This window comes from Stenella coeruleoalba (genome assembly GCF_951394435.1).
Source record: "Stenella coeruleoalba genome assembly, chromosome: 12".
In the NCBI taxonomy this organism is placed as follows: Eukaryota; Metazoa; Chordata; class Mammalia; order Artiodactyla; family Delphinidae; genus Stenella; species Stenella coeruleoalba.
In genome coordinates, this window is record NC_137158.1 from 81,102,391 (window position 1) to 81,115,389 (window position 12,999).

General features: G+C 46.3%; 2 protein-coding genes across 13 annotated transcripts in view; one reads left to right on the forward strand and one right to left on the reverse strand.

Annotated features, from left to right (window-relative positions):
• Nucleotides 1–4,027: 4,027 nt before the first annotated feature.
• LOC307195317 (small ribosomal subunit protein uS7-like) lies at nt 4,028–6,059 on the reverse strand. 3 transcript variants are annotated; one of them, XM_079939362.1, is made up of 2 exons: nt 5,734–6,059; nt 4,028–4,822 (listed from the first exon to the last, which is right to left on the reverse strand). In XM_079939362.1, the coding sequence occupies exon 2, from the start codon at nt 4,768–4,770 to the stop codon at nt 4,186–4,188; it is 585 nt and encodes a 194-aa protein (XP_079795488.1). In that variant the 5' UTR covers nt 4,771–4,822; nt 5,734–6,059; the 3' UTR covers nt 4,028–4,185. The 3 variants fall into 3 exon arrangements, with proteins under 3 accessions (XP_079795488.1, XP_079795487.1, XP_079795486.1); XM_079939361.1 differs by having other exon boundaries at nt 5,701–6,059; XM_079939360.1 differs by having other exon boundaries at nt 5,672–6,059.
• Nucleotides 5,500–12,999, forward strand: part of SYNJ2 (synaptojanin 2) — a 113,592-nt gene continuing 106,092 nt past the window's right edge. For 9 of the 10 annotated variants that reach the window (XR_013830792.1, XR_013830793.1, XR_013830794.1 and 6 more), the window contains exon 1: nt 6,053–6,462. Coding sequence is in view for 4 of the 10 variants with exons in the window: in XM_079939355.1 (XP_079795481.1) it covers nt 6,336–6,462 (127 nt within the window). In the remaining 6 variants the exon portion in view is untranslated. Of the gene's footprint in view, nt 5,534–6,052; nt 6,463–12,999 lie in introns of those variants that run through there. The other variant, XR_013830791.1, reaches the window with a different exon arrangement.

Here is a 12,999-nt window from a genome sequence, read left to right on the forward strand (position 1 = left end):
AGAGAAAAAATCAGACCTGTGCTTCCTGACGGGAAGAACACACCCACCCAGGAGACAGAATCTGCTAGAGCTTCCGTCTCCAGCCACTGAGCTATATTATAGGTCATGCAGAGAGCAAGGGAACACGCTAAACGATACCACAGGGACACTCCGCAGAACGCACTCTGTGAGGGCTGCTACCTAGTTTTCTCAGCAAATAAATTGCAAGGGAAGAAAGAAATGAAAGGGAAACCTATGTATTTAAAGGAGGTTAAGAGACACATCGGTCTCATTGTGTAAACGTTACTCGTGTGATGCACACAGACTATGGAAAGCAATTGATGACATTCACGAGACACTCAGAAACGTGAACGCTAACAGGATATCTGATGATGTTAAATAATTATCGTTTAGAAAAATGACACCAGTCTGCAAGCTTATGCAGTTTCTTTGGTGACGTTGAGGTTTCAGAGTTAAGGGAGTGAAAGGCCACTAAACAAGTTTATGGGAGATTGCAGTCTGGGTAAATGAATGAATTAGTTAATTAATGACTTGAGAATATTAGCTTTTAGCTTTACATATTCAGTGTCATTAATATCTAATGAAATACTGCATGTGAAAAGTACTTTGAAAAACGTTCAAGTTTTACTAAAACCGAGGGCTAGAAGCTTTGAAAGCCAGCCTGTCAGTACACATAGGGATCAATACAGCTCATCTTGCTGACGGCTGATTTGCTTTGCCACTATACTTACGGTGATCACATTCTTCTGAAATCCCTAAAAGGGCGTGTGGTCTGACAAAAGGATATTTTCCAATTTGTGAATGCATTTAATTGAAAACTTGTATTAAGATATCAAATTTAAGTCATATTAGTTGTACGATTAATGAATCCCTTTTAAGGAAAGTTCAAAGGTACATGAAACTGAAACGAACCCAGGAAAATCCTATTATCATCACCTTAATTATGCGTGAGTCAGTCACTTAATTATTACATGAGTCAGAGCCCTATTAGAGAATGGTGTCCGGTGTGTGCCACACTTTCAGAGGCAGGAAAACTGGAAGACGGTCCAAGTGTAATTAGAGCGATGGAGTGTTTTACGGGGAGAAGCTGAGAGGGTTCAAAATCACGGTCTCAAAGTGTATTGCATGCTTTTAATCACCTGGAGTCAATACCTAGATCCTTGACTGTACAAAGGGTCATGCAAGAAGAAACGGGCTGTAAAAAAGAACGACTTGTACCCCCTCCCATGTCCCAAAACTGCTCTCATAAGGGGCAGCCATGACCTCCATGTGACGAAACTCAAAGGACCAGTCCTCGTCCTACTGGACCCAGAGCAGCCTCTGGGGCCCCCTTCCTCCCCTTCAGTGCCCCAAATCAGAGCACCCGTGGGCTCAGCCCTCACTCCCTTTTCTGACTAGCACTCAGCCCTTGGTGAACTCACCCAGGCCATCACCATCGGGATGCTGATAGCTTCCACACTTACTTCTCTGCCCAGACCTCGCCCTTGGACTCCAGACTTGCGTAACTTACTGCCCACTCAGCACCTCAACCTGGATTTTTAACGGGCATCTCAAAATTAACATGCCCTAATCTGCCCACCCACCCAGCCACCTGCTCCTCCCACGGCTGCCCTTATCTCAGATGATGGCAGTTCCATCCTTCCGGGTGCTCTGGCCAAGATCATGGCATCATCCAAACTCCTGCCTTTTCCTCTTATGCCACATCTGCTCTAACGGCAAATCCTGTGGGCTCACCCTTCACAGACCTATACCGAACCCAGCCGTTTCTCTCCACCCCACTCCCGATGCCCTTGTCCACGTACCGCCAGCGCCCCTGGGTTGTCAAAGCCACCCCCTCCCTCTCTGGCGCCACTGCTCCCTCAAGTTTCATCCAGCAGCTAGGATGATCTGATATAAACATCATCTAAGCAGGCCTGGTCCATCTTAGAAAGGTCTCTTGTCCCTTCTGCCCACCATCCTATTTATTTTGTGATTTTCCCAGCCAGGCTTCCAGAGTCAGCAGACTACGCTTACTGCCCCCATTTCTTCCTTAATTCTTTTTTTTTTTAAATTTATTTTTATTTTTGGCCGTGTTGGGTCTTCATTGCTACGCATGGGCTTTCTCTAGTTGCGGTGTACTCTTTGTTGTGGTGCGCAGGCTTCTCATTGCAGTGGCTTCTCTTGTTGTGGAGCACAGGCTCTAGGCACGTGGGCTTCAGCAGTTGTGGCACATGGGCTTCAGTAGTTGTGGCTCGTGGGCTCTAGAGCGCAGGCTCAGTAGCTGTGGCTCACGGGCTTAGTTGCCCCACAGCATGTGGGATCTTCCTGGCCCAGGGCTCGAACCCGTGTCCCCTGCATTGGATTCTTAACCACTTCGCCACCAGGGAAGCCCTCTTCCTTAATTCTTTGCAAGCTTTTTTCCCAGCCTCTAATTCAGAGGTCACCATTACCTCCTCACCAAACCAAGGCTCTTCCCTGAGCCCTCATTGCTAGGGACCTTTCTGAGGGTCTCAACCAGTGACCATCCTGCTTCCCAGACCATCCCCTGCCACACCTGGGCTTCCCTAATCTCAGGCCACTTCTTTCTAGTCTTTTCTTCCTGCCCCTCCCACACTCAGACTGGCCTTCACCCCCCCAATCCCCTTTCAGAGAGCTCTTGCCCTCAGCCTCCACTCTTCATTTCTGGCCTTTCCTGCTGGCTGACCCGCATCATCTTAAACTCAGCACAAGCCAGACCAGGCCCACTTCCCCACCCCCAGTTCCTGTCTCTGGTCACACTGGCTTCCTCCCTCATTCTCCTGTCTCTGTCGATAGGACCACCACCTCCCCATTCTCTCAACGCTGGGCTCCTTTCTGACTTCTCGCTGTCCTTTTGCCTCTCATGCAATAGGCACCAGGTACAGTCTTTCGTGTATCTCTCCCCTGTTTCTCTCTCTGCTTTGATAACTTGCTGGGCTCCCTGGCTCCCCAGGTCCTGGCTGACTCCCCGGGCCACAGCTCCGTTGCATTTCCTGCCGTTGTCTACTCCAGGGGTGACGGAGCTGGCTTTTCCTTCCCGCCTCACCTCCTCCCCCTCCAATCATAGACCTCCAAGAGCTCTGCATCTCAGGAGTGGGATGTGCCCAAGCTTTCGCCACTCACATGGGTCCACTGGTCTTCCCAGGTTCCACTCATGGTTTAGGTATCAGAGCTGACCTTTTTCTCGAATGTCTCAAGATCTGATACTTTCTCCATCTGCTAAACGTGCCAGTGCCCGAGTGACCCTCAGCCTATCAAGGCAGTGTGTATGTAAGGATGGGGCTTCCTCTGCTGCCCCTGTGGACCATCCCACTCCAAACCATGACCTGAAAACACAGCAGGTGCCAATTCTCAGAGGCAGGGGAACACCCATTATTGGTGTCTAAGATGCACGTTATAGCATTGCTGAAATCAGGGCACTGCTAACGATTTAATTACATGGTTTAATTGGCACCATTTTTTCCTTCTCAGTGGTACATAAAATAGTGGTTCATCTTATTGTGTCTTAAAGCTGTGTGTAAAGCTCAAGTGCTGGTCTGGACTATAGGAAATTTTCTAAAATATGTTCAGCATGCCACTGTGCAGAGCTGTAAATTATGTGATACTAGGAAAGGCAGGAAAGAAGAGGAGAGAGAAAATTTTAAAAGACTTGGTCCCCTTCCTAAGATCATATGACTTAATTTGTGAAACAGGGCTAAGAGAAATCTAAAAACACTTCTCAAACAACATATGAGCAGGTGAGAGCTGAAGTGGACACCTGTGTATCTGAGGGTACATAAACACTGTTGTCTGGAACCTCAGCATCCCAGGAAGGCTTCCTGGAAGAAGTGAGCTTTGCATCTAAAAGGAAAGAAAAAGTGGGCCAAAGGCTACTCTGCCTCATTTAATGGGCACACTGTTCTCAGAAGGAAATAATGTCTCCATTTTACAAATGTTTGGATAGCGTATGAGCATCATACCCGGGATATCCACCACATAATTGAATTTGTGACAAGGGGGCAGGAGGCTCAGGAATGACTTGAATCTCTGCTGTTGTTCACATTTCCTTTATTTCCCAAATCACTCCCTGAGAGGGTATCCACAGAGGATGGAATGTCTGGTGGTTCCTGGTCATTCTTTTTTTTGGGGGGGGCACCCCAAAGGGAAAACAGGTTTATTGCAGCTGTGGTCAGGCAATCAGTGGTTGAACTAGGCCACACGTTCCAGCTCATCCTTCTTGATAGTGTAGGAGTTGGAGGAGCCCTTGGCGGCACTGATGAGCTCGTCTGCCAGGCACTCGGCAATGGTCTTGATGTTCCGGAAGGTGGCCTCACGGGCACCTGTGCACAGCAGCCAGATGGCCTGATTCACACGGCGCAGCGGGGACACGTCCACGGCCTGCCGCCTCACTGTTCCAGCTCGCCCCGTGCGGGTCGAGTCCTCCTGGGGGCCACTGTTGATGATGGCGTTCACCAGGACCTGCAGGGGGTTCTGGCCTGTGAGCAGATGGATGATCTCAAAGGCGTGCTTGACGATGCGCACAGTCATGAGCTTCTTGCCATTGTTGCGGCCGTGCATCATCATGGAGTTGGTGAGGCACTGCGCCTTGTGGAAGCACGTGGCCGTGTAGCGCCCTGCACCGTGGGGCAGGTATTTGGCATACTTCTCCTTCACTGCGATGTAATCCTGCAGGGAAATGCCATGGATCTGCACACCATCGGTGCTCCACTTCCCAAAGAGCTTGATGTCGGGGGTCTCTGCTACTGCAGGTGCAGCTGTCTCCCACTCCGTCATCCTGAAGGCGCAGCCGAGGCGTCTCGGCCGCTCAGCGTGGACCACGCGCGCCCTGGCACAGATAGGAAGCGTTCCTGGTCATTCCTGAGTGTTCTGCAAGGGCGCCACCATCCTGCTTGCCAACCGGGGGCTCTGCTCCTTCTGGAACTTGCCCGAGAGACAAATGGCTTATCCCACAGCCTTCTCCATGTGAGCAGAATGGGTGTGAGAGGAACCAACTGAGTGTGGGGCCTGATGGGAACATCCTGACGGAGGTCTCAGGGCCATCCATATACATCCCTTACAGGAGAAGGAAACGAGGCCCCCCAAACCCACCCAAAGGGCGATTCCAGGGAATCCCTCTCCTTCTTCTCTCTCCCCTCCCCTGCAGACCATTCCCGACATCCTGGCTAAAACCCAGTGCCAAGAGGGGCCCTGCATAGCTGCCAGGTCCACGTACTCCAGTGGAGGATGCAGGGATATGTGCTGCTGTCCACATGTCTGAGTACAAACTGGCTTGTTGTAGTATCTACCCTTAAGTCAAGGACTGTACACACTCACCAGAGTGGGAGGAGGGGTTGCAAGATGGAGGGAAAGGGCGCGGGCAGGGAGAGGGAAGGGCCCCGCCCTGGCGCACCCACACCCATCAGCGTCTCACAGTTGGCCCTGCGCGTTACTCCCGAGCGTTAGGCTCCTCCGCACCCATCCTGTAAGCCGGTGGGGCAGGTGCCGGTCACCATCCGACAAAGGAGAAAAGCGGGCTCAGAGAAGTCAAGCTCACACGGTAAGTGGCAGGTCTAGAGATCAGGGTCTCAGTTCTCTCCGAGAAAACACACCTTTGATCCTCCCAAATTCTACCTGGGCGGGGGACAGTGGACCGCAGTACCCTCCGTACAGAAAGCTAGTAGAAGGCAACACTTACGGAACACTTTCCACTCGCCAGGCACTCACCAAGCCCTTTACACGAATTAACTCCATCCTCACCGCAACTTTACGAAGTAGGTACAGTTTCTAATCCCGCTTCACCCGTAGGGCTACTGAGGCCCAGAGAAGCAGGGACTCGTCCATGGTCGCAGAAGTAGACGAGAGAGGGAGGCGTGAGCGGGACTGGGAGGACCAGTGAGGACAGCGGAGGGCCCGGTGGTTTCCAGCCTCGCGGCGCTGGCCAGGCCCCGGCTGCCCATATAAGGCCGCGGGCGTCCTGTAAAGTTTCAGGCGCATTAGGGCGCCCGGCAGACTGCAGCCTCCTCCGCGCCGAGGAATGTGTGGAATCCTCCTTCCTGACTGCCGCCCACCGCAGGGGGACTTCCCCTCCGCACCCGGGCCCCGGATTAGCCCCCGAGCGAGCCCGGAGGCCTCCCACCACTGCCTGGCCGCTGGGGGGAGCGCGGCGCCTCGGCGGAGCCGGCCGGGAGGCGGGGAGGCGACCGCGCGCCCTCACCTGCCCGGGGCGGCGCGCGCGGGCGCAGAGGAGGCGGCGGGGCGGAGGCCGGGGAGGAGCCTGCGCCGGGCGGCGGCGTGGGCGCGAAGTGAGACTCCTGGAAGTTGCGGGAGCGCGGGGAGCCGCGGCGGCGGGCCGCGCGCCCATGGCTTTAAGCAAAGGGCTGCGGCTGCTCGGGCGGCTGGAGGCCTCGGGGGAGAGCAGCATCCTTCTGGAGGCGCGCGGCCGCGGGGACTGCTTGCTCTTCGAGGCCGGCACGGTGGCCACGCTCGGTGAGTGCGGCAGGCGGCGCCGCCCGGGGCTCCGGGCCGGCGACTGCGCAACGGCGCCGGGGCTCGGGCCGCGCCCTGGTCCCCTGTCCAGGGGAGGATGCCGGGAGGGAAGGTCGCCTGGTCGCCGACCAGTCCCGGGCGGCGCGGAGGTGGCGGAGGCGTGGGCGTCGCACGCGCAGGGTGGCGGGTGGCCAGTTTGAATGAAGTGACGCCGGGGACGCCAGAAGACACGTGTGGCTGCTCCCGGGTGCACAGGCGGCCCACAGGGGTCTGCGGTCTGCGCGCCTGCCGGCGGGGTCCGTTCTTGGAGAGCCGCCTCTGGTCCCTTCTGCCCCGCGCTCCCCTGGGACCCGTTACAGATTCAAGACCATCTAAGAGGGGTGACTTAGGAGGCGGTCCGACCAAGTGCCTGGCGCTGTTTTTCTTTGGCACCTGTTGATGAAACCAGTGAATGCCCGTTCCCTTGTGATGGCCTCCTTCACTCCCGGGGGGGATGGGGACGAAAGCACCGTAACATAGACTCCGGAGAAAGCGCTGATGGCACCTTTGCCTCATGTAAATACTTGGCTGAGAAGCATCAGTACAGCAAAGTATAGAACTTGGAGGCAAAAAAACCCCACAAAAACCAGTGCTGGGTGTATTTGACATTAGGCGGTTGCCAAGTCAATGTATTTCACCTGTGAGCTCCAGGAAGTCTTGACACTAACATTGTGTCAAGGGCTTTAGAGACCATCTCATTTAATTTTCACAGTTCTACAAAAGGACTAGTATTATCCCCATACTACAGAGGGGTAAACTGAGGCCTGAAGAGGCTAAGAAACGTGCTTGCCCAAGGTGACAAACAGCTCTACCTGACTTCCAGTGACTATTTCTGTATTGTTGTACAGTGTGCGGCTTCTTGGAATCACCTTGTTTTGTGGCTAACATTCATGATGAAGGCCAGGTAACAAAGGGAGCGAAACCAGGTAGAATTGTTAGAACTTCAACCTGAACAGTAGAGAGTAGGCTTACAACTGGTGTCCATCATCTCCCCTGTTTGTAGCTAAACAAAGCTCAGAGGAGGTTCACCAGTCCTTTAGGTAGATGACCTGTGCAGTCACGCCCACCACATTTTATAATTGAATCATTTTTTTTTTCAGATTGTATGCATCAATTCTTCAATTAGATTCTTCGGTATACATCTTGGAAGGACCATCTCTTCTCTTTCTGCTTCCCTAATCATTTCATTAGCATATAGTTATCTGGCTTGTTTTCAGTCACTTGGTTACTAAAACACATCTCCAGTATTGTCAGCACCATAAGTGTGCAGTAATCATGGATTAAATTATTATCAGATTATTCCAGTTTGTGCTCTGTCCCGAAAAGTCCAAGTTTGGTCATTTGCTAAGGTCTTGAAAGAAAACCACAAAAATCTCCATTCCATTTTAGATGTCTACTTCCTACCACATGTATCAGAGCTGAGAGATTAAATTGCATGGTACAAAACTACTGCTTCATCAAAGAGATTAAAATATTATTCAGTGGGATGACAGCAACTTTAAGCAAGGTTCCTATATATTTGAGTTCCTTTCAAGCCACTGGGATAAAAAGACTTTATTTTTTCAAAAGTGAAGATTTTAAAATGATTAATGAAAGGAATGCAATGCATATTTTCCGTTGGAAATTAGGTTTGGGCTGAAATCATGTACATTATGTTGGTGATTACAATAGTCTGGATTCTAGAACAGAGGGCGTAATGACAGGAATGGGCCTCAGCTCACGTGCAGTCCACATTTGTCACTTAACCTAGCATTCATTTTTCAGTAGACTTTGGGCTGAATACTTAACTTGTGAAGTCTTCTTAAATTAAGTGAAACTATTTTTATTTTTATTTATTTATTTTTTAAAACATCTTTATTGGAGTATAATTGCTTTACAATGGTGTGTTAGTTTCTGCTTTGTAACAAAGTGAATCAGCTGTACATATATCCCCATATCTCCTCCCTCTTCCGTCTCCCCCCCACCCTCCCTATCCCACCTCTCTAGGTGGTCACAAAGCACCAAGCTAATGTCCCTGTGCTATGCGGCTGCTTCCCACTAGCTATCTATTTTACTTTTGGTAATGTATATATGTACATGCCACTCTCTCACTTTGTCCCAGCTTACCCTTCCCCCTCCCCGTGTCCCCAAGTCCGTTCTCTATGTCTGCGTCTTTATTCCTGTCCTGCCCCTAGGTTCTTCAGAACCTTTTTTTGGTTTTTGTTTTTTTAGATTCCATATATATGTGTTAGCATACGGTATTTGTTTTTCTCTTTCTGACTTACTACACTCTGTATGACAGACTCTAGGTCCATCCACCTCACTGCAAATAACTTAATTTCGTTTCTTTTTATGGCTGAGTAATATTCCATGTATATATGTGCCACATCTTCTTTATCCATTCATCTGTCGATGGACACTTAGGTTGCTTCCATGTCCTGGCTATTGTAAATAGAGCTGCAGTGAACACTGTGGTACATGACTCTTTAAATTATGGTTTTCTCAGGGTATATGCCCAGTAGTGGGATTGCTGGGTCGTAGGGTAGTTCTATTTTTAGTTTTTTGAGGAAACTCCATACTGTTCTCCATAGTGGCTGTGTCAGTTTACATTCCCACCAGCAGTGCAAGAGGGCTCCCTTGTCTCCACACCCTCTCCAGAATTTATTGTTTGTAGATTTTTTGATGATGGCTATTCTGACTGGTGTGAGATGATAACTCATTGTAGTTTCGATTTGTATTTCTCTAATGATTAGTGATGTTGAGCATCCTTTCATGTGTTTGTTGGCCATCTGTATATCTTCTTTGGAGAAATGTCTATTTAGGTCTTCTGCCCATTTTTGGATTGGGTTGTTTCTTTGTTTTTTTGATATTGAGCTGCATGAGCTGCTTGTAAATTTTGGAGATTAGTCCTTTGTCAGTTGCTTCATTTGCAAATATTTTCTCCCATTCTGAGGGTTGTCTTTTTGTCTTGTTTATGGTTTCCTTTGCTGTGCAAAAGCTTTTAAGTTTCATTAGGTCCCATTTGTTTATTTTTGGTTTTATTTCCATTTCTCTAGGAGGTGGGTCAAAAAGGATCTTGCTGTGATTTATGCCATAGAGTGTTCTGCCTGTGTTTTCCTCTAAGAGTTTTATAGTGTCTGGCCTTACATTTAGGTCTTTAATCCATTTTGAGTTCATTTTTGTGTGTGGTGTTAGGGAGTGTTCTAATTTCATTCTTTTACATGTAGCTGTCCAGTTTTCCTAGCACCACTTATTGAAGAGGCTGTCTTTTCTCCATTGTATATTCTTGCTTCCTTTATCAAAAATAAGGTGACCATATGTACATGGGTTTATCGCTGGGCTTTCTATCCTGTTCCATTGATCTATATTTCTGTTTTTGTGCCAATACCATACTGTCTTGATTACTGTAGCTTTGTAGTGTAGTCTGAAGTCTAGGAGCCTGATTCCTCCAGCTCTGTTTTTCTTTCTCCAGATTGCTTGGACTATTCAGGGTCTTTTGTGTTTCCATACAAATTGTGAAATTTTTTGTCTGGTTCTATGAAAAATGCCATTGATAGTTTGATAGGGATTACACTGAATCTGTAGATTGCTTTGGGCAGTATAGTCATTTTCACAATGTTGATTCTTCCAATCCAAGAACATGGTATAGCTCTCCATCTGTTTGTATCATCTTTAATTTCTTTCATCAGTGTCTTATAGTTTTCTGCATACAGGTCTTTTGTCTCCTTAGGTAGGTTTATTCCTAGGTATTTTATTTTTTTTTTTGTTGCAATGGTAAATGGGAGTGTTTCCTTAATTTCTCTTGCAGATTTTTCATCATTAGTATATAGGAATGCAAGAGATTTCTGTGCATTAATTTGTATCCTGCTACTTTACCAAATTCATTGATTAGCTCTAGTAGTTTTCTGGTAGCATCTTTAGGATTCTCTATGTATAGTATCATGTCATCTGCAAACAGTGACAGCCTTACTTCTTCTTTTCCAATTTGGATTCCTTTTATTTCTTTTTCTTCTCTGATTGCTGTGGCTAAAACTTCCAAAACTATGTTGAATAATAGTGGTGAGAGTGGACAACCTTGTCTTGTTCCTGATCTTAGAAGAAATGGTTTCAGTTTTTCACCATTGTGAATGATGTTTGCTGTGGATTTGTCATATATGCTCTTTATTATGTTGAGGTAAGTTCCCTCTGTGCCTACTTTCTGCAGGGTTTTTATCATAAATGGGTGTTGAATTTTGTCAAAAGCTTTCTCTGCATCTACTGAGATGATCATATGGTTTTTCTCCTTCAGTTTGTGAATATGGTTTATCACATTGATTGATTTGCATATATTGAAGAATTCTTGCATTCCTGGAATAAACCCCACTTGATCATGGTGTATGATCCTTTTAATGTGCTGTTGGATTCTGTTTGCTAGTATTTTGTTGAGGAGTTTTACATGTATGTTCATCAGTGATATTGGCCTGTAGTTTTCTTTCTTTGTGACATCTATGTCTGGTTTTGGTATCAGGGTGATGGTGGCCTCAAAGAATGAGTTTGGGAGTGTTCCTCCCTGTGCTATATTTTGGAAGAGTTTGAGAAGGATAGGTGTTAGCTCTTCTCTAAATGTTTGATAGAATTCGCCTGTGAAGCCATCTGGTCCTGGGAGTTTGTTTGCTGGAAGATTTTTAATCACAGTCTCAATTTCAGTGCTTGTGATTGTTCTGTTTATATTTTCTACTTCTTCCTGGTTCAATCTCAGAAGGTTGTGCTTTTCTAAGAATTTGTCCATTTCTTCCAGGTTTTCCATTTTATTGGCATGTAGTTGCTTATAGTAATCTCTCATGATCCTTTTTATTTCTGCAATGTCAGTTGTTACTTCTCCTTTTTCATTTCTAATTCTATTGATTTAAGTCTTCTCCCTTTTTTTCTTGATGAGTCTGGCTAATGGTTTATCAATTTTGTTTATTTTCTCAAAGAACCAGCTTTTAGTTTTATTGATCTTTGCTATCGTTTCCTTCATTTCTTTTTCATTTATTTCTGCTCTGATCATTATGATTTCTTTCCTTCGGCTAACTTTGGGGTTTTTTTGTTCTTTTTTCTCTAATTGCTTTAGGTATAAGGTTAGGTTGTTTATTTGAGATTTTTTTGTTTCTTGAGGTAGGATTGTATTGCTATAAGCTTCCCTCTTAGAACTGCTTTTGCTGCATCCCATAGGTTTTGGGTCATTGTGTTTTCATTGTCATTTGTTTCTAGGTATTTTTTGACTTCCTCTTTGATTTCTTCAGTGATCTCTTGGTTATTTAGTAGTGTGTTGTTTAGCCTCCATGTGTTTGTAGTTTTTACAGATTTTTTCCTGTAATTGATATCTAGTCTCACAGCGTAGTGGTCGGAAAAGGTACTTGATATGATTTCAGTTTTCTTAAATTTACCAAGGCTTGATTTGTGACCTAAGACATGATCTATCCTGGAGAATGTTCCATGAGCCCTTGAGAAGAAAGTGTATTCTGTTGTTTTTGGATGGAATGTCCTATGAATATCAATTAAGTCCATCTTGTTTAATGTATCATTAGAACTTGTGTTTCCTTATTTATTTTCATTTTGAATGATCTGTACATTGGTGAAAGTGGGAAGTTAAAGTCCCCTGCTATTATTGTGTCACTGTCGATTTCCACTTTTATGGCTGTTAGCATTTGCCTTATGTATTGAGGTGCTCCTATGTTGGATGCATAAATATTTACAATTGTTATATCTTCTTCTTGGATTGATCCCTTGATCATTATGTAGTGTCCTTCTCTGTCTCTTGTAATAGTCTTTATTTTAAAGTCTATTTTGTGTGATATGAGAATTGCTACTCCAGCATTCTTTTGATTTCCATTTGCATGGAATATCTTTTTCCATCCCCTCACTTTCAGTCTGTATGTGTTCCTAGGTCTGAAGTGGGTCTCAGACCCACTTGTAAACAGCATATATACAGGTCTTGTTTTTGTATCCGTTCAACCAGTCTATGTCTTTTGGTTGGAACATTTAATCCATTTACATTTAAGGTAGTTATCGATATGTATGTTCCTATTATCATTTTCTTAATTGTTTTCGGTTTGTTATTGTAGGTCTTTTCCTTCTCTTGTGTTTCCTGCCTAGAGAATTTCCTTTAGCATTTGTTGTAAAGCTGGTTTGGTGGTGCTGAACTCTCTTAGCTTTTGCTTGTCTGTAAAGGTTTTAATTTCTCCATCGAATCTGACTGAGATCCTTGCTGGGTAGAGTAATCTTGATTGTAGGTTTTTCCCTTTCATCACTTTAAATATATTCCGCCACTCCTTTCTAGCTTGTAGAGTTTCTTCTGAAAGATCAGCTCTTAACCTTATGGGCATGCCCTTGTATGTTATTTTTTTTTTTGTTTTTCCCTTGCTGCTTTTAATATTTTTTCTTTGTATTTAATTTTTGATAGTTTTATTAACATGTGTCTTGGCGTGTTTCTCCTTGGTTTTATTCTGTATGGGACTCTCTGTGCTTCCTGGACTTGATTGACTATTTCCTTTCCCA